Source organism: Stegostoma tigrinum, chromosome 5 (genome assembly GCF_030684315.1).
Source record: "Stegostoma tigrinum isolate sSteTig4 chromosome 5, sSteTig4.hap1, whole genome shotgun sequence".
Classification (NCBI taxonomy): domain Eukaryota; kingdom Metazoa; phylum Chordata; class Chondrichthyes; order Orectolobiformes; family Stegostomatidae; genus Stegostoma; species Stegostoma tigrinum.
The window spans coordinates 3,830,983-3,855,659 of NC_081358.1; the positions used below are offsets into that span (position 1 = coordinate 3,830,983).

The following is a 24,677-nucleotide window of genomic DNA, read 5'->3' on the forward strand; positions in this document are numbered from 1 at the left end:
AAGCTTGACATTTCGGGCCTAGACCCTTCTTCAGAAATGGGGGAGGGGAAGGGGGTTCTGAAATAAATAGGGAAAGACAGGGAGGTGGATAGAAGATCAATAGAGGAGGAGATAGGTGGAGAGGAGACAGACTGGCCAAAGAGGCGGGGATGGAGCCTGTAAAGGTGAGTGTAGGTGGGGAGTTAGGGAGGGGATAGGTCAGTCCAGGGAGGACGGACAGGTCAAGGGGGGTGGTGAGGTTAGTAGGTAGGAGATGGGGGTGGGGCTTGAGATGGGAGGAGGGGATAGGTGGGACAAAGGACAGGTTAGGGAGGCAGGGACGAGCTGGTCTGGTTTTGGGATGCAGTAGGCGGAGGGGGGAATTTGAAGCTCGTGAATGTTTCGTATTCTATACAAAGATGCTTATTTCTATTTCCGTTCAATCTACCAAGGGAGTTGGTTTAGCTCAGTTGACTGGAGAGCTGGTTTGTGACACAGATTGACACCAACAGTGTGGGTTTAATTCCTACACCAGCTAAGGTTACAATGAAAGATTTTTCAACCTCTTTTCGGGAGTGGTTAAACTACCACCAGTGAGCTCTCTCTAATGAGACCAGCCCTGTGCTCTGGAAACTTTATCCAGTTTACCATTCTGCATAGGTATTGAAGTCTGAAACAGGTTCACAAAGATAATTAATGAATTCTACAAAAAAGTTTAAAAAATTAACTGAGCACAACGCAGTCACGTTGCTTAAAGAGGCAAGGAACATACAAGAAATGTCCACCAACCTTTGTAGGACAATTAATCATGTTACAATCAAACTCAGGACCAACTGAAGCTGGAATAGAACCTGGAACAGCATATCATTAAGGAGCAACTCTCTCAAATACACTAAGTTACTGCTTACTCTCCACTGCTGCATTTTCAGCTCGGACAATTTTCATTTCCAACCCATGAAAAGCTTTCTGACCCAATGGAGGTGGTTGAACTCAGTTCAGCAAGAGTTCATAAATAAAATTTCTGCCGGCAGGATAATGTTTTGAAAGGATGTTCTCCGATCATAAAGGCAGACCACCTCTCTTGGCTGCAGTTTTCAGGAAGCTTTCTGCATGTATTAGCATCTCCTTAAAAACAGAACTAGCTGGAATTAAGTGATTGCTCCCAATTAACTTTCATCCAATTATCCTTTCAGATATTTGACCACATATCACTGAACATTCTGAGGAAGGGTCACTGGACTCAAAATACTATCTCTTATTTCTGTCCACAGATGCTGCCAGATCTGCTAAGCTTTTTCAGCAATTTCTGCTTTTGTCCCTGGAAATAATCTTAAAATTGAGTGGAAGTCTGAAACGCTTGGTCTAAATATTTTCTAATCAACTTGCTCAAGGATGTTCTGACACACCTCTGAAAGAGCTGGGACTTGAACCCAGGCCTCCTGGCCTGGGGATAGGGGCACTACCACTATGCCACAAAAAACCCTTTCATATGCTCGATATGTGTTTTGCTGGTTCTTGAGAACAACATCAGGCACATACATTACTGACAATGTGAAGCAATAAAAATGTGTCATTCTGATGGGGGAGATGTTCCACTCTTTTCAGTTCAGATAACCATGTCAGTACCAAGTGAAATAATGAAACACCAGGGCAAGTGAATATATATTTATAGAAGTGCAAACTGGATATATGTATTAAATACTCTTAACACCCATCTGCCTTCAAATGTCTTCTGCTTTATTTGCCTAGCATGATGGCAAGATGCGACCCCGACATTCATGCCTGAGGAGGAGGCAACTTACTGACAGCTACACCCTGGTGACTTTGGGAAGTGTCCTCTGGAGGATTGGGAAGGGTGATAGTCTGCTGCAAAGATAAAGGCGCACTGCACCTTTCTTGGCTTGATCAGCTGTAGCCAATGAGGTAACAAGGGGAGGGAGGCACAGAACCTCTGGAGTCTTGTGAGATGTAGCTGTCAGGGTAGCTCCATTTCTTTCATGGCACTTTTCTGTCTCCTTGAGGTGAAGGGGTACCTGCATTAAGTTTGAGGTGCATTGCTTCCTCTCTTGCTTTATCGGCACATGTACCTGTCAGCCTCTGTGTATTGTGCTCCATCTGGGTCTTGAAGAGTTTCAATCTTCCCCTGCGAGTTCTGTGGCCTGCTCCTCACATGAGCTGAGGATCTGCATACCCCACACCCCTCCACTGGTCTGCGCCTGCTACTTCCTGTTCTGGGCCCATCTTGTTCAGCAACTGAGAAAGAGGATTGAGAATGACGTAATAACTGCACTGGCATTTTAAAGGCATCCGTAGCCATGCCAGATCCCGAGCCCTCCCCACTGAGTGAATGGGAAGCACATCGCTCATGAACTGGTCGAATGTTGAATGTGTGAAGTGGCTGTTAGCTTTTCAGTGTGCATTGTAATGTTTGCTGAGGCTTGCAAGTGATCATTATATGTGACATTTCTGTGTACTGGCACAGTTAGACTGAATGATCTTCCTAACAGCCAGTTTGCAGTGAGTAGGTGATGCCATGTATCCTGGAGAAATGCAGGAGATTGTTGACTGTCTTCTCACATGGGATCTGGGTTTTCTGTACGTGTCACCAGCACAGACCTATGCAGTGACTTTACCTCAGGCCTCCAGGGTCTAATGGGGCATCCTGCTGTCTTCACTGGAAGTGAGTCTCGCTGCTTTCATGGGTGGACTGGACCAGAATCCCTAGTGAGGTATAAATGAACTTTGGGGGCCAGTTTCTGTCTGATCTGAGACATCAGGATGGTTGGGGATGAGCAACACAGGCTCCAGAGATGTTGTGGTTTGCAGTGAGTGAAGGACTGTCCAGGAGACCTTTAAATACAGGTGTTTGTATCTTTAGTCTCAGAAGGTCCTGGCATGGTGTGAGAACTTCCTTTAGATTGGCCAATCAAGTCACCCAATAGCTCACTGACATAATAGTGAGCTGAAAACTTGTTTTGGGCCTAAGTGAAGGTGACAACTTCTAACATGCTCAATTGCCACAGGTAAAGTTTAAAATGAGAGATTCTATTTGTGCTTTCAGTGTTTGTTTCCATTGAAACAAAGAAGGTCAGGTTCCTTTATCTATCGATCTTTTTGGTTTCCTGCCTCAGTCTCTGTTTTCAGTCAGGGTCCTACCTCAAGAAACATAAACTTTACCCAAACAGTTTCCATCAAAATATTGAAGATATATGGTGTTCTCTTTAAGAAAAGTAATTTAGAATTGATGAATGGTTGCACGAAAGCGCAAATAACACCAATAATATCTGGCCCAATAAATGAATCAATAGACACCCACAAGACAGCAGTGCCAAAGTAGCAGGGTTCTGCCTACTAAGCCCAGGACTTCTATGTGCTTTCCTGTTTTACCTTTACTTCTCTTTTTCCTTAAAAGTCTTTTCTCTTATCTTTTTACCTTGGTTGCAGTGGCATGGGCGAGAGTGGGCCCTACGCAGAATGATGGATGAAATTGGCAGCACGGACCTGGGAGCAGTGAGGCAGAACAAGTGCTTGGAGCAGCAATGCCAGGACAAGGTGGGCCCCAGCCTGAGGCTCCCAATGAGTGAGGAGCAGTCCCAAGCTTATTCTCCCCCCCGCCACTGGGCCGCACCGGACTCGCAAAGCTGAGCGGAGGATCCACGTCAGTGTCTAGGCCCGGGTGCCTGATGGTGGAGGTAGAGATGGTGGCGTGTGCGGTCACAGCACAGGATCCTGCGGACCAGTCGTTGCTGCATTGATGGGATCGGCTGAGTGTGAACTCATGGCAGCAGCAGCAGCGTTGGGTGGAGGTGAGATGGCACTGGAGAGTGGGTGGCTCTTAGTTCTGGTGGCAGTGCAGCAAAGTGCTTTTGCAGCAATATTGTCGGTTTAGCAGCAGGGACTCAAGGCATTATGGTGGAGGAGTCCAGATCCAGGCCCACAGACGAGCTAGAAGTGGGAACTGTTTAAAAAAAACTCCTAACTTTCTTGATACAAGACATTAAGGTGAACTTTTATTGTTTTGTTTTTCTGGCTTTAGAATGTGTTTTGGTGTATTTTCTGTGTTTTAAGATAGCACCATAAAGTGGCAACACTAAACAACACTTTTAACTGTATTTGTAATAAATACAGGCAGCAATAAATAAATCAAAACAAATCAAACCAAATTCTGTTACCACTGGCTTGAAATTTTAAACTGTGTGAAAATCCTTCCAGTCTGAGGGAACAGTTCCTCACTCCATGAGTACACAAACAAGGAATGAGCTTGCACTTCTCACTAACTCTTTGTATTGTGGTGTGGTCATAATACATACTGGTGGTACATCTTCCTAAATATTAACAAGTTTATTTGAACATCATTTTAAAGAATAAAAGATGAGTGCAAACTAGTCATTTGGTATAATATAATCACACCCTGAGGGTCTTTTCTGACCTGTCCAACAGCATCTTTCAGTGACCCGATATCATTCTTGATTAAAGCTAGACTGTTTGAAAATGAAATCAGAAAACAAAAAGCTCTCTTCCTCGAAAGACTTTGGATCCTGAAAATTTGAAGACTAAGACCAACAGACTTTTTCTTGGGAGAGGGTGCTAAACAGTGTGAAGCTAAGACAGTGTTAGTGTCTAGATCACCAATGATCTACCTGAATAGTGATTCAGACTGAGAAACTGATTGAGAGATAATGGGAACTGCAGATGCTGGAGAATCCGAGATAACAAAGTGTGGAGCTGGATGAACACAGCAGGCCAAGCAGCATCTCCTGAGATGCTGCTTGGCCTGCTGTGTTCATCCAGCTTCACACTTTGGTTTGCCACTGTTTTTAAGTGCTAGAGTAACTAACGCTATATTCTTCAACTTATCCTTAGTTTAGCAAAATTTTTTTTTTATTCATTCGTGGGACTAGAGCATCACTGGCTTGCCAACGTTCATATCAACTTGGGCTTCCTTGTGTATACTGCCCAAATGCTTAGATATTCTTATTGTGTGGTCAACATAATTGGATAAATATGGTCATAAAAGTACAATGCTTAAAATTCATCTGAAGCACTTGTTCAACAGATGACAATGAAAACATTGACCAAACGCAGAATGGGCAACAATGTCTGTATAATTTTATTAAAAAATCTATTTTGACAATGGAAATATTAATCAAGATGTGGCTAATGTTTCTCAATAAAATCATACGTAAAATTAGAAGCATGTGAAAAATAGCACAAAACTTCACTTGATTTACAAAGAACAGCCTTGGCAACATTAAGCCCAGCAAACCTGCTAGCTCGGCAGTGAATCACTTTCGCTTTGAATTGGATATCACGTGGCAATTTTATTTTCAAACCAGTTAAAGAATGAAGAAAACCCAACACAATGTACATATTTTGATTACCAGATTTCCTGTTTGTTTGCAAAAAGAAGTGAAGAAGTATCCGGTCCTATTTTCGTAGTGCAGGGCCTGCAGCAAGTTGTCCATTTTATAATCACATAAAGCTTCGTGGTAATTTTTGATCCGCATCTGTAGAGATATTTGCAGATAGGTCACATTAATTCAGCATCAGGAAGCATGTCGTGAACAGATTAAAAAAGCAACTTTAATATGTGTGTATCAAATGACAGTTTTAAAAGCATATTAAAATGATCCGACAAAGCCAGTTGTCACAATCATGTCCAAAAACAAAGTGGCTGCAAAAGCTCAGCAAGGCCAGCAGCATCTGTGAAGAAAAATAAATCAGAGATAACGTTCCAGGTCCAGGGACTCTTTCTCCAGTACTGAGGAAGGGTCACTGCTGAGCTTTTCCAGCAACTTTGTTTTTGTTCCTGATTTACGGCATCCGCAGTTCTTTCGGTTGTCATACTCATGTGTTTGGACTTAGCCGTAATCTTCCGCAAATTTATCAGACATTCAAGTCAAACTATCAATGTTTCAAGTACAACACAGGGAATGCAGGAGAAACTCAGTAGGTCAAGCGGCATGTGTGGAGAGAAAACAGATTTAATATTTTGAGTCTATTATGAATCCTCTTCAGACCTAAAAGATGGTTGAAAATATTTTTTAAGTATACTTTTGACAGAGGTGGAGGAGGAGCAAGGGAGCAAATTGTGTAGAGCCTCAGTGCAAACACAAAGGGAGTTAATGGTTGAGTAAGAGAAATAGAGATGCAAAATGGATGTAGATAAAGGTTTGAAAGGGAGAGGTCTCTCTTCCAAGAAGGAAGTCAATAAGACAACTGAAGAAGGCTTTGGGAAACAGAATTTAAGCAAAATGGAGAATGGACATAATGGCATAGTTGGAACTACAGATACTGGAGAATCTGAGATAACAAGGTGAAGAGCTGGATGAACACAGCAGGCCAAGCAGCATCAGAGGAGCAGGAAGGCTGATGTTTCAGGCTAGACTCTTCTTTAGAAATTTGAAGAATGGTCTAGGCCCGAATCGTCAACCTTCCCGCTCCTAACATGCTGCTTGGCCTGCTGTGTTCATCCAGCTCTACACCTTGTTATCTATAATAGACATAATGAGGCCAGTTTCTGAAGTTATGGAATTCAATATTGAGATCTTGAAGCGGTCAAGTTTTTAAGCCAAAAATGAGGTACTGTTCCTTCAGCTTGCAATGTGCTTCATTGGAAGATTGCAGCAAGCCTGGGACAGAAATATTAGCATGATAGCAACCTGATTTGATGGTTTATTGAAACGGCAAGCACCTGGGAGATTAGGGTTAAAAGTGAAGATGCTGAAGGATAGTTTGTGAGACATAGCTGAAAGCTCTTGCGGCAGAATTTTGGAAGAAACTATTGTCAACAAAGGAGCATCAGGAATTAAACTTCTTTAGCCTGATCAACCAAGTAAAGTTGTAAAAGTCCACTGTTGATTGTTAAGTATACCTCATTCTTTAATAAAATTCTTTTTGTTAATATCTAAGAGGTCTGTCTTCCTAAGGGGTTAAGTCTTGTTCAAATCAAAGTGAATTTTAAATGCCAAATTGGGGTGGTTGAAATCAATCAAGCTACAGAGAACAAGATCAGATAACATAAATCATCCCAAATATTCTATATTGGTATACCGACTTCTTCTTCATCCACGAATAGTGATAGAAAGTTAAGTTTTCAAAATCAAGAGCACAAACAGAAGTTGCTGGAAAAGCTCACCAGGTCCGGCAGCATACGTGAAGAAAATTCAGAGTTAATATTTCGGGTCTGGTGACACTCCCTCAGAATTGGGACCTGAAATGTTAACCCTGATTTTTCTTCATAGATGCTGCCAGACCTGCTGAGCCTTTTCAGCAACTTCTGCTTTTGTTCCCGATTTATAGCATCCGTAGTTCCTTCATTTTTTAATTTAGTTTTCAAAATATTTACAATGTCTTTTGTTAAAATTGTCAGCATCTCTATTATTGTCATCGGACCCACATTGCTGCTCACCACCGTCGTCTTCCTAATAAAATTGCGAAAGAATTGTTATGTTGATTATTATATCCATTGGAAGTTTCCTTCCATAATTTCTTATTAGTTATTCTATTACTCATTACTTTTCAATACATTGTTTATGTTTGCCAATTACTGTGGAATGTTTTGTAATTTTGTAAGCATTTCTTTCAATTTGTTTTTATCCTAAACTATCCATGACAAAGACAGCTTTACCCTCTTTGAAGCATAAAAATGTTCCATGTCATACTAAATCCTTTTTTAAACATCTCTTTCTGATGTTCTGTTATTTTAATCATTAACAGGCTTATCCACTGTACTTCGGAGAAAATAAATCCCAAACAATGCGGATATTGAGAAACTAAAGTAGAAACAGAAAATGATGGAAATACACAACAGGTCTGGCAGCAACTGTGGAAAGAGAAACAACATTAATATTTCAGGTTGGTTACCTACTGTCTAGTAACACTGGGTGGAACACTGGTCATAAAAGGGCAGCAGAGTTTTTGAAGTTTTTTTTAACAAAGTCTTTCATCCCTAGGGAACAGAATGTTGGCCATCTATTCTTAGCTCAGGACAAATATCAAATCAGGTTGATGTGAAGTATATTTTATGCAAAATGTTAGTTAAAATTTATATATTTTGGGCCAGGGAGGGACAAACATCAATTGATAGCAGAGCAGGAATCCCAATAATGCTGCCTCATATGTTACAGGGCAACAAAACGCCACTCAGAACACTACAGTTAAATGTAACAAATGCCTTGCTCTGTTTTTCTCAGTTTTTGTTTCCAACTGAGTACTCACCAACTTCTCCAAATTGCTATTCTCTTTTGTTTCACGTAAGTTTAGATTTTCAAAAGGAAATACAGAATCTGTGCCATCAGTCCAAATGCTGCCAATTGAAGTGAGAAGGTTGCTGTTGGAAAGGAGAGCATGACAACTTAGTAAAAGTAATTGAACTACCTAAAATAAGCATTTTGTAGAAAGGATATCTATTAAGAGGCCTTCAGCATGGGCTGAATGCACAACTAGAAAATGCTATATTAGGAGAACTAGCTTTTTGATTTATGTCAAAGATATAGGACAGTGCAGTATGATCATTTGTGAATTTAATTAGTCAAAAATGAGGATCCAGAAATTGTTGCATATCAGTATTAAAATGGCCGGCATGTTTGAAAGAGAGTAGCTGGCCAGCTTAGTATCTCTGACTTGTTGGATAAGGCAAAATAAAGAATACTTTCCTTTGGTCAATTTAAACAAAGCAGGCAGCCTTGTCCTTACTTTTGTGTCTTTTACCTTCTGTTTTTCTTGCTCGCTCGACCATGTGAAAAATTATTTTGCAGACTGTTGAAAAATTACTAATAATCCTTTAGGGCCAATGTATCCCAGTTTTTCTCAAATTGATTTTGGCTCAAAGAGTTCCTTAAAACAGATCAGTATTCCCTGATTCCTCCACCTAAGTTATAATTTATAGTTATGAAATTAAATTTACTGAAACAAGATTTCTTAATGGATCAATTTTGGTCTCCAGAAGCTGCGATTACAATAAATTATTCAATGTGTCTTTACACTTTTGTTTTGCCTCAGATAGAACACAGAACATAACAGCACAGTACAGGCCCTTCGGCCCATGATGTTGTGCTGACCTGTCATACCAATCTGAAGCCCATCTAACCTACACTATTCCATGTACGTCCATATGCTTATGATGGACAATTCTCAAAAAGATGTTCAGTGTTAAAAATCACAAAGCACAAATTGATGGGCATGAATATCCCAACCTGGTTGTGCAGCCTGCGCATTAGAAAAAAAAGTGCAACATCTTAGGCCAAAACAAAGATGATGATGGCCATGAAGTGGGGGCACCCATGTGTGGGTGTAGTAGCGTGAGTTACAGCTAGCCTGCAAGCCTTAAAGATAGTCTGCAATTAACTCTTAATTGCATCATTGCAAAGGTAGTTGAAATGCCTCCAAACATGGTTCTTAAAACGAATAAGAATAGCTATGAAGCAACATGTCAGAGAATAGTTCCCAGGTTCTCTGATGCTATGCTGCAGGTCTTAGTCCAGGAAGTGGAAAAGAGGAGAGTGGTCATGTTTTTGCAGGGGACCAGCAAGCCCTGAAGGCAAATTATTCCTTTTCAGGGGTTTGCTTTACCTTATAATTTACTCATTCATTTATAATACGATGCAGTGTTGCACTAACAATACCTTCCTTTGTACTCATATATAGAGTATATGGACTCGGACAGAGCAGAATTAGAAGAATTTAAAAATAAGTTAGAATTAAATCGATATGTTCAATAATAATAAGCTATCCACTAAACATAAAGGCACAAAACACAAGGAAAGGATTACCTTCCCACATGCCAATAATATTTCAATTTATTTTTTCATAGATGTCACTGGCAAGGCCAGCATTTGTTGTCCATTGCTCACACTGAGTGGCTCGCTAAGACATTTCAGAGGTCAATTGAAGGTCTCTTCCCACTTCCCTTCACAAAGTCCCTTCCCCTTTGCAGCATCCCTCCACTGTCTCTTGCATTGTTCCTATTTGCATGAGAGTGCGAGCTGTAGGGTGATAGAGCTAGCCGACCTCGGCTCAGTGCCACTGGAAATCATTCAAGCAAGGAAGAACAAAAGTGAATGCAATGGAGGTAGGAGACAGTGTAGTGAAGGAGATTGACACAGTTCTCTAAAGCAAACACAGAATCTGGAAGGTTGTGTTGTCTGTCTGCTAGGGGTTTCGGATAGTTAACAGAGCCTTAAACTGAGCAGTGTGCAAATTGGAAGCAAGTGAATTAAAGTAGAGACATGAATATTCAGCTGTTTGGGAGAAGTGGGTTCTGGTTCATGAGGTGGCTAGAAACAGTACTGGGGGGAAATAGAATCTGTACTATTGGGACTTCCAGAAGAGCACAGTATTAGAGGGAACATGGCCTCAGAATAAAGGCTCCTCTCGGTAGCAGCAGGCACACAATATAATTGAATTTTACATTTGGAAGAGACTAAGTCTAAGACTAGTATTTTTAACAACAATAAAGTGGCTACTATCTCATCATGAAAATAAAACTAGCTGAAGTGAACTTAGATATAAGGCTGGGGATTGATCCAAAGACGTCTAAAAGTCCCTCATGACAGTTATCTAAGATGATATTTCAGAATACTGCGAATAGTCAAGAGAAAGAGATTAGACTACAAGAGAAAAACAGCTAGAAATGTATAAGTGGATAGCAAAAGTTTCATTAGGTATTGAAAAAGGTAAACAGTAAGTGAGCATTGCTTCTCTCGAGAATGAGAATGTGGAGCTAAAAGTAATTAATAAGGGAATGGTGAATACATTGAATAAATATTTTTCTTCTGTCTTCACTATAGAGGATATAAAGAAAAGTTAGGTGACTGCTGCAAATCAGGAGGAGGAAGGGAGAGAGAAAATTGACAAAATTACAATCACCAGGAAAAGTTCTGGATGCGAGTTTGCTCACTGAGCTGGAAGGTTAGTTTTCAGACATTTTGTCTTTTTTTTAAATTTGAAAAAATATACTTTATTCATAGAATGTACAAAGAAATAAAACATTTATACACCTACCCAGTCATGCAAGCCACTCCGGGTTACCCAGGGGGTATGTACACCAACTAAAAGGAAAAAAACAAAACAAAGAAAACAAATACCCCGGCAGTCGTCTCGCCGCACAGTCCCCGTTGGCCCCCTGACCAGTTGGGGAAGGCACCAGCTGGACCCAGTTACCAGATAGGGCCCTTTTTGCTATTCTGGATGAGGAGTTTCATACGGTGGTCTTTCCCCACCGCGCCTTGGCAGCAGCTGCCCCAAGCTTTAGCGCGTCCCTCAGCACATAGTCCTGGACCTTGGAGTGCGTCAGTCTGCAACACTCGGTCGGGGTCAGTTCTTTCAGCTGGCAGACCAGCAAGTTGCGGGCAGACCAAAGAGCGTCTTTCACTGCATTGATGGTCCTCCAGGTGCAGTTGATGTTGGTCTCGATGTGCGTCCCGGGAAGCAGCATGTAGACCACGGAGTCCCGTGTCACGGAGCTGCTCGGGACGAACCTCGACAAATACCACTGCATCCCCCTCCAGACCTCCTGCGCGTAGGCACACTCCAGAAGGAGGTGATCGACAGTCTCGTCCGCCCCGCAGCCACCTTGCGGGCAGCGTGCGGTGGCGCAGAGATTCCGGGCATGCATAAAGGATCTCACTGGCAGAGCTCCTCTCACCGCCAGCCAAGCAATGTCCTTGTGCTTGTTTGAAAGTTCTGGCGATGAGGCATTCTGCCAAACGACTTTGGCAGTCTGCGTGGGGAACCACACGACAGGATCCACCCTCTCCTTTTCCCGAAGGGTCTCAAGGATACTACGTGCTGACCGCTGCCTGACGGCCTTGTGGTTAAAGGTGTTTCATTTCAAAAATTTCTCCACGAAGGACAGGTGGTACGGAACGGTCCAACTACTTGGAGCATTCCGCAGCAACGAGGCCAGGCTCATCCTTCGCAACACCGGGGACAGGTAGAACCTCAGTAAGTAGTGACACTTGGTGTTTGCGTACTGAGGATCTACGCACAGCTTGATGCAGGCGCACACAAAGGTAGCCTCAGGGCAAGGGTGGCATTCGGTACGCCCTTTCCCCCATTTTCCAGGTCTTTGCACATGGTGTCCCTGCAGACCCGGTCCATCCTCGACCCCCAAATGAAGTGGAAGATGGCCCGGGTGACCGCAGCGGCGCAGGTCCAGGGAATAGGCCAGGCCTGTGCCACATACACCAGTACCGAAAGCCCCTCACACCTGACAACCAGGTTCTTGCCCGCGATGGAGAGGGACCGGAGCGTCCACCTGCCCAGCTTCTGCTTCAGTTTGGTGATACGCTCCTCCCAAGTCTTAGTGCACGCCCCAGCTCCACCAAACCAAACACCCAGCACCTTCAGGTAGTCTGTCCTGATGGTGAAGGGGATGAAGGAGTAGTTGTCCCAGTTCCCGAAGAACATGGCCACGCTCTTACCCCTATTGACTTCGGCACCCGAGGCCAGTTCAAACTGGTTGCAGATGTCCAACAGCCTACTCACCGACCGGCAATCGGTGCAGAAGACAGCAATGTCGTCCATGTACAGGGAGGTCTTGACCTGCAGGCCTCCGCTGCCTGGGAGGGTCACAGCCTTCAGGCTCACGTCCTTCCTGATGGATGCAGCGAACGGCTCCACACAGCTCACGAACAAGGCAGGAGGGAGCGGGCAGCCCTGCCTGACTCCAGATCCGATGGGAAAACAGTTCGATTCCCACCCGTTGATCGAGACTGCATGAACGATGTTGGTGTAGAGCAGCCGGATCCAATTGCGGATGCCCTCCCCGAACCCCAATTTGGAGAGGACGTCCCTCATGTAAGCATGAGAGACCCTGTCGAAGGCCTTCTCCTGGTCCAGGCTGACGAGGCAGGCGTCCACCCTCCTGTCCTGCACGTAGGTGATCGTATCCCTGATGAGTGTGAGGCTCTCAGCGATCTTCCTGCCCGGCACAGCACAGGTTTGGTCAGGGTGAATCACCGACTCCAGGATAGACCTGACCCGGTTAGCTATGACCTTGGCCAGGATTTTGTAGTCCACGTTCAATAATGAAATGGGATGCCAATTCTTAATTTCTTCCCTCTCCCCCTTCCTCTTGTAAATGAGGGTGATGATGCCCTTCCTCATGGACTTGCACATTTCCCCGGCCCAAAGCGCACTATCGTACACCTCCAGCAGGTCCTGGCCGACCAGGTCCCACAGAGCAGAAAACAGCTCGACTGGTAAGCTGTCACTCCCAGGAATCTTATTCCTTTCAAAGGACTTGAGGGCTCTGGTCAGCTCGTCCAGGGATATCGGCCGGTCCAGCCATTCCCGTGTGCCGTCATCTAAGACCTCCGTGATAGCCAACAGGAACGACTTGGAGGCCGTGCTGTTCGTGGGCTTTGCCTCTTACAGTCTGGCATAGAAGGACCTGCTGATCCTCAAAATGTCGGGCTGAGACAACGTCACTGAGCCATCGTCCTCCTTCAGCCAGCTAAGCACAGAGCACTCTTTGTGCACCTTCTGAAAGAAGAAACGCGAGCACGTCTCGTCCTGCTCCACGGAGTGGACCCTGGACTGGAAGATTATCCTGGAGGCCTCCGCGGCAAAGAGTGAGGCTTGCTGGCCCCTCACCTCGCGGAGGTCCTCCATGACATCGACCCCCATCAACTGCAGAAGGAGCAGGTTCTGCACCCTTTTCTGGAGTTGCAACAGCTTTCCCCGCCTCTCTCTTGCCTTCCGAACAGCCTTGAGGACAAAGAACCTCTTGATGTTCTCCTTCACCGTCTCCCACCAGTCGCACGGTGACTCAAAGAGGGGTTTCACGGTTCTCCAACCAGCGTACTCCCTCTTGAGCTCCTGGACGTTCTCTGGGGTCAACAGAGTCGTGTTGAGCTTCCACGTCCCCTTGCTGGCCAGCTGGTCGTCCTGTAAGTGACAGTTGGCCAGCAGGAGGCAGTGGTCAGAGAAGAACACCGGCTCGACACCAGTGGACCTGACCGAGAACGTCCGTGACACAAACAGGAAGTCTATCCTTGAGCGGATAGACCCGTCTGGCCGCGACCAGGTGTATCTCCGCTGCGCTCCGTCTACAGGGACACTGAAGATGTCGAGCAGCTTGGCGTCCTTCACTGTGCCCATCAGGAATCTGGACGTGACGTCCAGTTGACTCCCCCCACCCGCTGTCCGCATGCCAGATCTTCCATCGGCATCGATGATGCATTTGAAGTCTCCGCCGAGGATGACCGGCCTGGACGTAGCCAGCAGGGGTGGAAGCCACTGCAGGACGGCCAACCGCTCACTCCGTACCGCTGGGGCGTACACGTTGATCAGCCTCAGGGGAGCGTTTCTGTCGGTGACATCAACCACTAGGAGGCGCCTCCCACCACATCCTGAACTTGAGAGATGGAGAAGTCGCGCCCCCGCAGCAGAATAGCCAGGCCCGAGGAGCGACAGTCGTTACCCCCACCCAGATTGAAGGCCCACAGGTCCAGGCGCCCGACCATTTCCCGTACCTGCCAAGGTGCGGTATCACGCACTCCTGCAGAAACAGGAGGTCCGCCTTGATGGTGGTCAGGTAGGCCAACGTGGACTTGACGCTGCACACATTAATGCTCACAACGCGTACCCCCAGTGTGGGCAGTGACCGCAGTACCCTCCCTGAGTCCAAGGTCTAGGCCCTCCATCTGTCCCTTCATGCCCATTGCCCGGGTGAACTGCTGGACGATCTCCTGGCTCAGGAAACTATTCGTGCTGCCTTCTGGGTGGCATCCCCCTGTCAGGGGTACGGAGGCAGGAGAGTCGGCTCTGGGTCAGCCTGGGAACACGCTGTTTGCTGCTTCCCGCCTGAAGGTTACGGGGGGCCCTCCAGGGCCCCAGCGGTGCGTGGCTAGGTGTCGGAGGGAGCCTCAGGACACCTCCTGTCACCTGGAATCAGGGTGCTGCTTTCCTTCTCCCTGGAAATCTTCACCTTCTGCTTTGGGCGGGCCTCCTTGGAATCCCCCTCATCAGAGGAGCTCTTATAGCCCCCCTGTATCTGCCTCTTCCCGCCTGATGGCTGCGGTGCTGGGGCCCTCCGGCACGCCTTCCTCCTCGCCTTCCAGACCATCGTCCACTCCCTTGGGTCACCTGTTGCCCCCTCCATTGACTCCGGTTTGTTGGCGGAGGTGGACTGGGGAAAGCGGAGTCTACAGAGGCACTTTGCTGGCCTCGGGTCCGTTCTGCGGGGCTGGGCCCTCCTGCACTACATGACCCTCCTGCACACTAGGGGGGTCCTTGCAGGGGCCTGGTGCCTTCTTCTCCTCCGGGCGGGGCTTGCCCTGCATTGTCCCTACCGGTGACCGGGGCGTAGGTGGTCCCCGGCCATAGGCATGCCTTATAGAGGTGGCCCACTTCTCTGCAAAGGTTGCGGCTTTTCTCTTTTGGGCAATCCTTTGCAAGGTGTCCCTCCTCCCTGCAGATGGTGGCTTTGCAGTCAGCTGCCATGTGACCTGACCTACCACAGGCATGGCAGACTTTGGGTTGCCCTGCGTAGGTCAGGTAGCCCTTGCTCCCGCCGATCATGAAGCTGGACAGTGGGTGTCTGATGTGACCATCCACGCATGTCCTCAGCATCACCCTGACCTGCCTCTTCCTGGTCCAGATCCCGAAGGGGTCCATGTTGGTTAGGTCCCCTTCCACCTTCACGTACCTTCCGAGGAAGGTCAGGACATCAGCTGCTGGCACATGCGGGTTATACGTGTGGACAGTCACCAAACGGCTCCTCTGCACCAGCATCACGAATAGCAGGACAGCAGTCAGTACGGAGAGGGGGCCCCTCACATCCTTTCTCTTTGAAAACCTCCAGGAAGCGGTCGCAAAGCTTGACACTCCTGAAGGTTACATCGTAGAAACTTCCTCCAGGGAAATCCTGCAGGCAGTAAATGTCCATAGCAGCGAACCCACAACAGTCCAACAGGACCCTCTTCACGAGGAAGGTGCAGTCCACAGGTGCACCTTCATCCACCTTCTTCACGGAAACACGGATGGTGTTCCGGACCCCCTGACCCGGGGCACGAGTACTCGCTGCAGCCATCGTTGCAGGTTGGCTGCTCCCCTGAACCAGCATTAGGCCAAAGCCAGCATTAAGATCCACCAGTTGCAAGGTTGCACAGCCAACTCAACATCTTCCTTCCACCTCCAACACAGTCGCACTCTCTTCTTCTCAGTCCACAAAAGAGTGGGTCTTTATTTTATTCTGGATGTAAGGTGGCTCACTAAGCTGGAAGGTTCATTTTCAGACAATTGGCCACCATTCAAGGTAACATCATTAGTGAGCCTCCAGTGAAGCACTGGTGTTATGCCCGCTTTCTATTTATCTGTTTAAGTTTCCTTGGGTTGGTGATGTCATTTCCTGTTCTTTTTCTCAGAGAATGGTAGATGGGCTCCTCTGAGAAAAAGAACAGGAAATGACATCACCAACATGGGAAATGACATCACCAACCTGAGGAAACCTAAATAGATAAACAGAAAGTGGGACATAACACCAGTGCTTCACTGGAGGCTCACTGATCATGTTACCTAGAATGGTGGTGAAATGTCTCAAAACTAAGCTGCCAGCTCAGTGAGCAAACTCACATCCAGAACCTCAACCTGAGCTACAAATCTTCTCAAAACTCGCTACCAGGAAAAGAAAAGAAGAAAACAGATGGAGCTGTCAATGTGCAAGTTCCTGATCCTGATAGACTTTATCTTAAGGCCTTAAAAGGATGTGGTTAATGAGGTAGTAGATGGCAGTATCAATTTTCCAAAATGTACTAAATTCTAGAAAGGTTCCATCAGATTGGAAGCCAGTAAATGTAACGCCTCTATTCAGAAAGCAGGGAGGCAGAAAACTGTCAGTCAGTTAGTTTCACATCTGCCATGGGAAAGTCTTAGAATCAATCATTAGGAGATTACAGCTGCACTTTCAGAAAAACTCAAGGTAATCAGGGAGATTCAATATGGTTTTGTAAAAGGAAGATTGTATTTAACTAATTTGTTGGAGGTCTTTGAATGAATAATATGTGCTATTGATAAAGTGGGAGTTCTTGATGTACTGCCATTTCCAGAAGGCTTTTGAGTAGAATGTATGAAAATGAGAAGTTGTTCACTTTGCCAGAAAGAATAAAGAGGCAGAATATTACTTAAATGGAGAACTGCTACAGAAATCCAAATTGCAGAAGGATCCAGGTGTTCTAGTCCATGAGTTACAAGAAGTTAGTATGAAGGTACAGAAGATAATCAAGAAGACTAATAAATTGCTATCCATTATTATCCATGCTCATGAGATGCTGCTTGGACTGCTGTGTTCATCCAGCTTCACACTTTGTCATCTTGGATTCTCCAGCATCTGCAGTTCCCATTATCTCTAAAGGGTGTTCTCGACCACTGCGGGGGGGGATGTTGCGGTCCTTGAAGAACGTGGACATCTGGGATGTGCGGGAGTGGAATGCCTCATCCTGGGAGCAGATGCGGCGGAGGCGAAGGAATTGGGAATAGGGGATGGAATTTTTGCAGGAGGGTGGGTGGGAGGAGTTGTATTCTAGGTAGCTGTGGGAGTCGGTGGGCTTGAAATGGACATCAGTTACTAGCTGATTGCCTGAGATGGCGACTGAGAGGTCCAGGAAGGTGAGGGATGTGTTGGAGATGGCCCAGGTGAACTTGAGGTTGGGGTGGAAGGTGTTGGTGAAGTGGATGAACTGTTCAAGCTCCTCTGGGGAGCAAGTGGTGGTGCCAATACAGTCATCAATGTACCGGAGGAAGAGGTGGGGTTTGGGGCGTGTGTAGGTGCGGAAGAGGGACTGTTCCACGTAACCTACAAAGAGGCAGGCATAGCTTGGGCCCATGCGGGTACCCATGGCCACCCCTTTTGTCTGTAGGAAGTAGGAGGAAGCGAAAGAGAAGTTGTTGAGGGTGAGGACAAGTTCTGCTAGGCAGAATGGGAAGGGGAGTTAAAGTGGTTCGCTACTGGGAGGTGTAGTTGTTTATTGTGAACCGAGTGGAGATGTTCTGCAGAGCGGTCCCCAAGCCTCCGCTTGGTTTCCCCAATGTAGAGGAAGCCACACCGGGTACAGTGGATACACTATACCACATTGGCACATGTGCAGGTGAACATCTGCTTAATGTGGAAAGTCATCTTCGCCCTCCCATTCCATAGACGACATGTCCATCATGGGCCTCCTGCAGTGCCACAATGATGCCACCCGAAGATTGCAGGAACAGCAACTCATATTCCACTTGGGAACCCTGCAGCCCAATGGTATCAATGTGGACTTCACAAGCTTCAAAACCTCCCCCTCCCCCACTGCATCCCAAAACCAGCCCAGTTCGTCCCCTCCCCCCACTACATCACACAACCAGCCCAGCTTGTCCCCTCCCCCCACTGCATCCCAAAACCAGCCCAGCCTGTCTCTGCCTCCCTAACCTGTTCTTCCTCTCACCTATCCCCTCCTCCCACCTCAAGCTGCACCTCCATTTCCTACCTACTAACCTCAAACCACCTCCTTGACCTGTCTGTCCTCCTTGGGCTGACCTATCCCCTCCCTACCTCCCCACCTATACTCTCCTCTCCACCTATCTTCTTTTCTCTCCATCTTCGGTTCGCCTCCCCCTCTCTCCCTATTTATTTCAGAACCCTCTCCCCATCCCCCTCTCTGATGAAGGGTCTAGGCCCAAAACGTCAGCTTTTGTGCTCCTGAGATGCTGCTTGGCCTGCTGTGTTCATCCAGCTCCACACTTTGTTATCTTGGATTCTCCAGCATCTGCAGTTCCCATTATCTCTAAAGAGAAGTTTGTTAGGTTTTAATTGGTAAGCCTATATTCACAAATACTGTGTATAATTTTGGTCACCTAATTTAAGAAAGTAAATAAAGGAGGAAGTTCAGAACAGGTTTACTGAATTGATATCTGGAATGAGTGGATTATCTTAAAAGGATAGGTTGGGACAGGCTGGGATTGTTTCCTCTGTCGTTTAGAAGAGTGAACAATGACTTGATTGAAAGGTGTAATATTCTGAACAGTCTTCACAATTTGGAAATGGGTGAATATTTCCTTTTGTCGGTCAGTCCAGAACTGGGTGTGGTGGTGGGGAGAAACACAATTTTTAAAAGTTAGGGGGTCACTCTTTTAGCACAGAGATGATTTCTCTGTGGGGATTGTGCAACTTTAGAACTCTCTGCCTCAGATGGCAATGGAGGACAGATCACTTAATACTTTGAAGGCGGTGGTAGGTAAATTCTTGATAGTCAATATAATCAAAGGTCATCAGGGCAGGCGGAATGGGAAAGTTAACTTCAAAATGCAAACAGATTATTTTCCATGCCTTTTACAGCCAGACAGTTCCTCAGACTCACAACCCTCTGGAAAAATAAACTTAACATTATTACTTCAATAGGAAATACTTGCAGGATTCTAGGTGCATAGGGACCTCATTTTCCTGAGAATGAGTCACAAAAAGTTCACGTGCAGGTTCAGCTCATAATCAAGAATAGGGGAGCCAACTCTAGCGGCCAAATGGGGTGCTTCTGCTGTATTTCCCCTCCCGCTACTGCATCCCAAAACCAACCCAGCTCGTTCCCCCCCCCAACCTGTTCTTCCTCTCACCTATCCCCTCCTTCCACCTCAAGCCACACCCCCATTGCCTTCCTACTAATGTTATCCCATCCCTTGACCTGTCTGTCCTCCCCAGACTGACCTATCCCCTCCCCACCTACACTCACTTCTACTGGCTCCATCCCCGCTTCTTTAAGTTATCTGTCTCCTCTCCACCTATCTACTCCTCTATCCATCTTCGATCCTCCTGCCCCTCTCTCCCTATTTATTTCAGAACCCTCTCCCCCTCTCCCTTTTCTGATGAAGGGTCTAGGCCCGAAACGTCAGCTTTTGTGCTCCTGAGATGCTGCTTGGCCTGCTGTATTCATCCAGCTCCACACTTTGTTATCTCTTCTTCTGCTGTAATGTTGTTTTTCTGTATGTATGTTGAAGTTGATGGTACACAGTGCTGCCATTATGCATTGGTGGCAAGAGTTCCAGCTGTCCAGTTATAGAAGGATATTATAAAGCTGGAGAGGGTTCAGAGAGGTGTTGTCAGGTCTGAAAAGTTTGAGTTATAAAGAAAGCTGGATAGGCTGGGACTTTTTTCACTGGAGCGTAGGAGATTGAGAGGTGACTTTATAGGAGTTTATAAAATAATGAGAGGTATAACTATCGTTAATGGTAGGTGTCTTTTCCCTAAGATTGGGGATTTTATGACTAAGGGGCACATTTTTAAAATGAGAGGAGAGTGGTTTAAATAAGACATGAGGGGAAAATTTTTTTACACAGGGTAATTCTCATGTGGAATTAACTCCCTGAGAAAGTGATGGATGTGGGCAGAATTTCAATGTCTAAGAGATGTTTGGATAAGGATAGGTTTGGAAGGATATGGGCCAGAAGCAAGCAGGCAGGACTAGTTTGTCTTAGGATTATGTTCAGCATTGGCTGGTCGGATTGAAGGGTCTGTTTCCATGCTATATGACTCTATGAATGAATATAAAGTTGCTGGATAGAGTGCCAATGAAGGAGGCTGCTTTGTCTTGGATGGGTGTTACAACAACACTTCTTCAGTGTTGATGGAGGAGCACTCTTCCAATTTCGACGCTGCCCTCACGTTCACCCGGTCCCTTTCTGACTCCTCCCTTCTCTTCCTTGAAGTCTGTTTCCATTTCTGGAGATAGGTTGGTCACAAATATCCATTAGAAACCTACCAAATCCCACATCCCCTTGACCACACACCCTCATATCCTACTTCCTGTAAATACTCTTTCCCATTCTCCTAGTTCCTCTGTCTCCATTGCATTTGGTCTGATGATGCCAACTTCAACAAGGGGGCTTCCAAAATGTCCATTTTCTTCTTCAACTGAGGGTTCCCCAGCACCGTAGTAGATAGGACCCTCAGCCGGGTACAACCCATCTCCCACACTTCAGCCCTCCCACCTCCCTTCCCTCCCACAATAGCAATAGGATCCATCTTGTCCTTATCTACCATTCCTCCGGCATCCATGTCCAGTGGATCATTAACAAAAATACAGTATGCCGGAAAAGCTCAGCAGGTCTGGCACCTTCTGTGAAGAGAAATTAGAGTTAACAGTTCAGGTCCAGTGACCCTTCCTCAGAACTGGTGGTAGCTGGGAAAATGTCGGTTATAGGCAGAGGTTAGGGTGGGGAGAGGGGGTAAGGTGTAAATAAAAGGTGAGGATAGAGCCCAAAGAGAGGCTACAACAATTGAACAGACAAACGAGTTGATAACAAACTGGTTGGGAGGGTGAGTAGCTGTTAATGAGGATTGTTAGTGACTAACAACAGTGTAATGGCAGGCTGAGTGATAATAAGGTCTGGTGTATAAGGTAGGGGGCTGGGACATGGGAGAGTTTAGGCCCTAAAACTATTGAACTCAATATTGAGTCTGGGGGACTGCAGGGTCCCCAAGCGGAAAATGGGGTATTGTTCTTCCAACTTGTATTGAGTTTTGCTAGAACACTAAGCAAGCCTGAGACAGAGATGTTGACCAGGGAACAGGATGGTGTGTTAAAGTGGCAGGCAACTGGAAGCTCAGAATCTTTTTCATGGGTAAAATGTAGATGTCCAATCTAGAGGAGAGCACATTGTGAGCAGTGATTGCAGTAGACTAGATTGTGGAAATGCAGGTAAAATGTTACTTCACCTGGAAGGTAAGTTTGGGCCCTCAGATATGGGAAGGGAGGGGGTAAACAGGCAGGTTTTACACCTTTAGCGGCTGCAGGGAAAGGTGCCGTAGGGCTGTGGGGTTGAGGGGGGTGGTATTGGGAGTGAAGGAGGGAACCATCTCTGTGGAAGGGAGGGGAGGGGAATATGTGTTTGGTGGTGATATCTCGCTGGACGTGTCAGAAATGGCAGCTGATGATCTTCTGGATGTGGATGCTGGTGGCACAGTAGGTAAGAACAAAGGGAACCCTATCACTGTTGCGGGAGGGAAGAGGGTTTGAGGGCGAAGTGCAGGAGATGGGTCAGACCCATTTGAAGGCTCCGTCAACAATGAAGCTGGAGCATCTTCGGTTGAAGAAAACATTTTCCTAGCTACCATCAGTTCTGAAGAAGGGTCACTGGACCCGAAATGTTAACTCCGATTTCTCTTCACAGGTCCTGCCAGACCTGCTAAGATTTTCTAGCAATCTCTCTTTACAGCATCCACAGTTCTTTCAGCTTTTATCCAGAGGATCATTAGCTACCATTTCCGCCACCTCCAATGGGATGCCAGGACCCTTTCACTGTCAGCTTTCTGCAAGGACCATTCCCTTTGGGTCACCCTGGTCCACTCCTCCTTCAATCCCAACACACCCCCCACAGCCCCATCGCACCTTCTCCTGCTATCACAGAAGCTATAACATCTGCCTGTCTACTTCCTCCCTCCTCAGCACATCAAGGGCCCAAGCACAGTTTCCAAATGAAACAACACTTTACCTGCACTTCATACAATCTAGTCTAGTGCATTCACTGCTCACAATGTGGTCTCCTCAACATTGGGAAAACAAAGTGTAGACTGAGTTACCGCTTTGCAGAACACCTATGCTCTGTCTTCAATAAAGACCCTGAGCTCCCAGTTGCTTGTCACATCAACACACAGCTGTGTTCTCTGGCCAACCTCTCTGTCTCGGGCTTGTTGCAGATGTCGAGTGAAACTCATGGCAAGCTGGAAAAACAATACCTCATTTTACACTTGGGAACTGTACGGCCTTCGAAACTCAATATTGAGATCAACAATTTTAGGGTGTGAGGCACCTTCTTCCACGTCTTTACCCCAACTTCCACAAAATAGGCCATGGCCTGCTATTACACACAATCCATTATGATTCACTAATAATCCCCATTAGTAACTATTCATTCATCTCGGCTGATCATTGTCCACTCCCTTGTCTGTTCAACTGTTCTCTCTCTTTGGGCTCAATCTCTACCTATTGTTTACTCCTTACTTCCACCCTCCATCCTATCTTCTGCATAAAAACCAACTTTTCCAAGTTACCATCAGTTCTGCGGAAGTGTCACTGGACCTGAAATGTTAAATCTGATTTCTCTCCACAGATACTGCCAGAACTGTTGTACTTTTCCAGCAATTTCTGTTTTTGTTTCTGATTTCTAGCATCTGCAATTCATTCAGTTTTTATCTTAACCTTTCAGCCTGTTCCATTGTGATATGGTACAATCCCAGTATACCCACCAAAATTTGATCACAACACTTTAAAGTAGCAGTGAGAAAGAAGTCAATAGTTGATACCATTTTTCAACCTCCATAATTATAAGTCCAAACAAAGTTGTTGACAGTGTCCTAACTCAAGTTCTGTCCACCCATCACCCCCATGTTTACAAACCTACTCTGTTACTCAACATGACTCATTTGTGATTTTATAATTTTCATCCTCGTTTTCAAAGCCCAACTGGGTCTTAATCCTCACCATCTGTAAATTCTTTCCACTTTGCAATGCTCTCAAATCTTTGTGCTTCTCTAGTTCTGGCTCTTAATAACTCTACTGTCGATGAACATACCTTCAACTGTCAAGGAGCTAGACTTTCAAACTTCCACCCTAAATCACTGCCTCTCCAGCTTTCTGCACTTCTTTATGGTGGACCCTAAAAAAGATTCTTCTGTGGCAAAGCTTTTAGCCATTTTTCCTACAATCTACTCACATAGGTTGGTTGTATATTGTTGCAAAAGACTTTTGGAAATTAATAGAGCTATCTAAATGGAAGTTATTGTCAACTGTATTTCTAATACCATGTTAGGACATCATTATTAAATGGATAGCAATATTTGGCAATAATGAGGGTATTTGTGATTTAATACAGTATCCTGCATGTCTTTTCCCACTGGTCTTTTTTTAAGACACTACCATGGCGGGCAAAGCTGTCATTTGTTATCTATCCAAAAATGGCACCACTAAGGTGTTGGCGGTGTGCCAAATGTTTGAACTTCTGCAGTCCTGAGTTTACATATACACAGAATGTCATTCAGCAACACTGAAGGAAAGCCAATATAGAGCAAAGTCAAGGTGGTGAGTGGCTTAGAGGGGAATTTGTAGGGGATAATGATTCACGTGTCAGCTGCCCACTTCTCATGAAGTGGTGGAGACATTCAGCCAGGCAGATGGAGAGTATTCCATCATATTCCTGACAATACCGTGTGGATGATGGAGAGATTCTGGAGAGTTATGAGGTGAGTTAATCACTACAGAATTCCTAACCTCTGACCTGCTCTTAGAGCCACAGTCTTTGGCTAATGATAGTCCCTAGCATATGATGCTGGAGGTTCAGTGATGCCATTGAAAATCAAGAGAAGATGATTATATTACTCTTGTTGGAAATGGGCCACTAATCAGATACTCATATGGAGTGATAATAAAATGTGAGGCTGGATGAACACAGCAGGCCAAGCAGCATCTCAGGAGCACAAAAGCTGACGTTTCGGGCCTAGAAGGGTCTAGGCCTGAAACGTCAGCTTTTGTGCTCCTGAGATGCTGCTTGCCCTGCTGTGTTCATCCAGCCTCACATTTTATTATCTTGGATTCTCCAGCATCTGCAGTTCCCACTATCTCTCATATGGAGTGATGTTACTTGCTACTTTTCAGCCCAAACTCGAATGTTGTCCAGGTAATGCCACATGCAGCCATGGACTGTCTAACTATCTGTGGAGTTAAAAATGGAGC

At 45.8% G+C, this 24,677-nt stretch overlaps 1 protein-coding gene across 1 annotated transcript in view; it reads right to left on the reverse strand.

The window, feature by feature from the left end:
• Positions 1 to 24,677, reverse strand: part of LOC125451535 (regulator of G-protein signaling 22-like) — a 169,275-nt gene that overhangs the window by 60,569 nt on the left and 84,029 nt on the right. Inside the window, exons 14-15 of the mRNA XM_059645773.1 lie at positions 8,200 to 8,311; positions 5,361 to 5,486 (exon numbers count right to left, since the gene is read on the reverse strand). Coding sequence (XP_059501756.1) covers positions 5,361 to 5,486; positions 8,200 to 8,311 — 238 coding nt within the window. The remainder of the gene's footprint in view (positions 1 to 5,360; positions 5,487 to 8,199; positions 8,312 to 24,677) is intronic.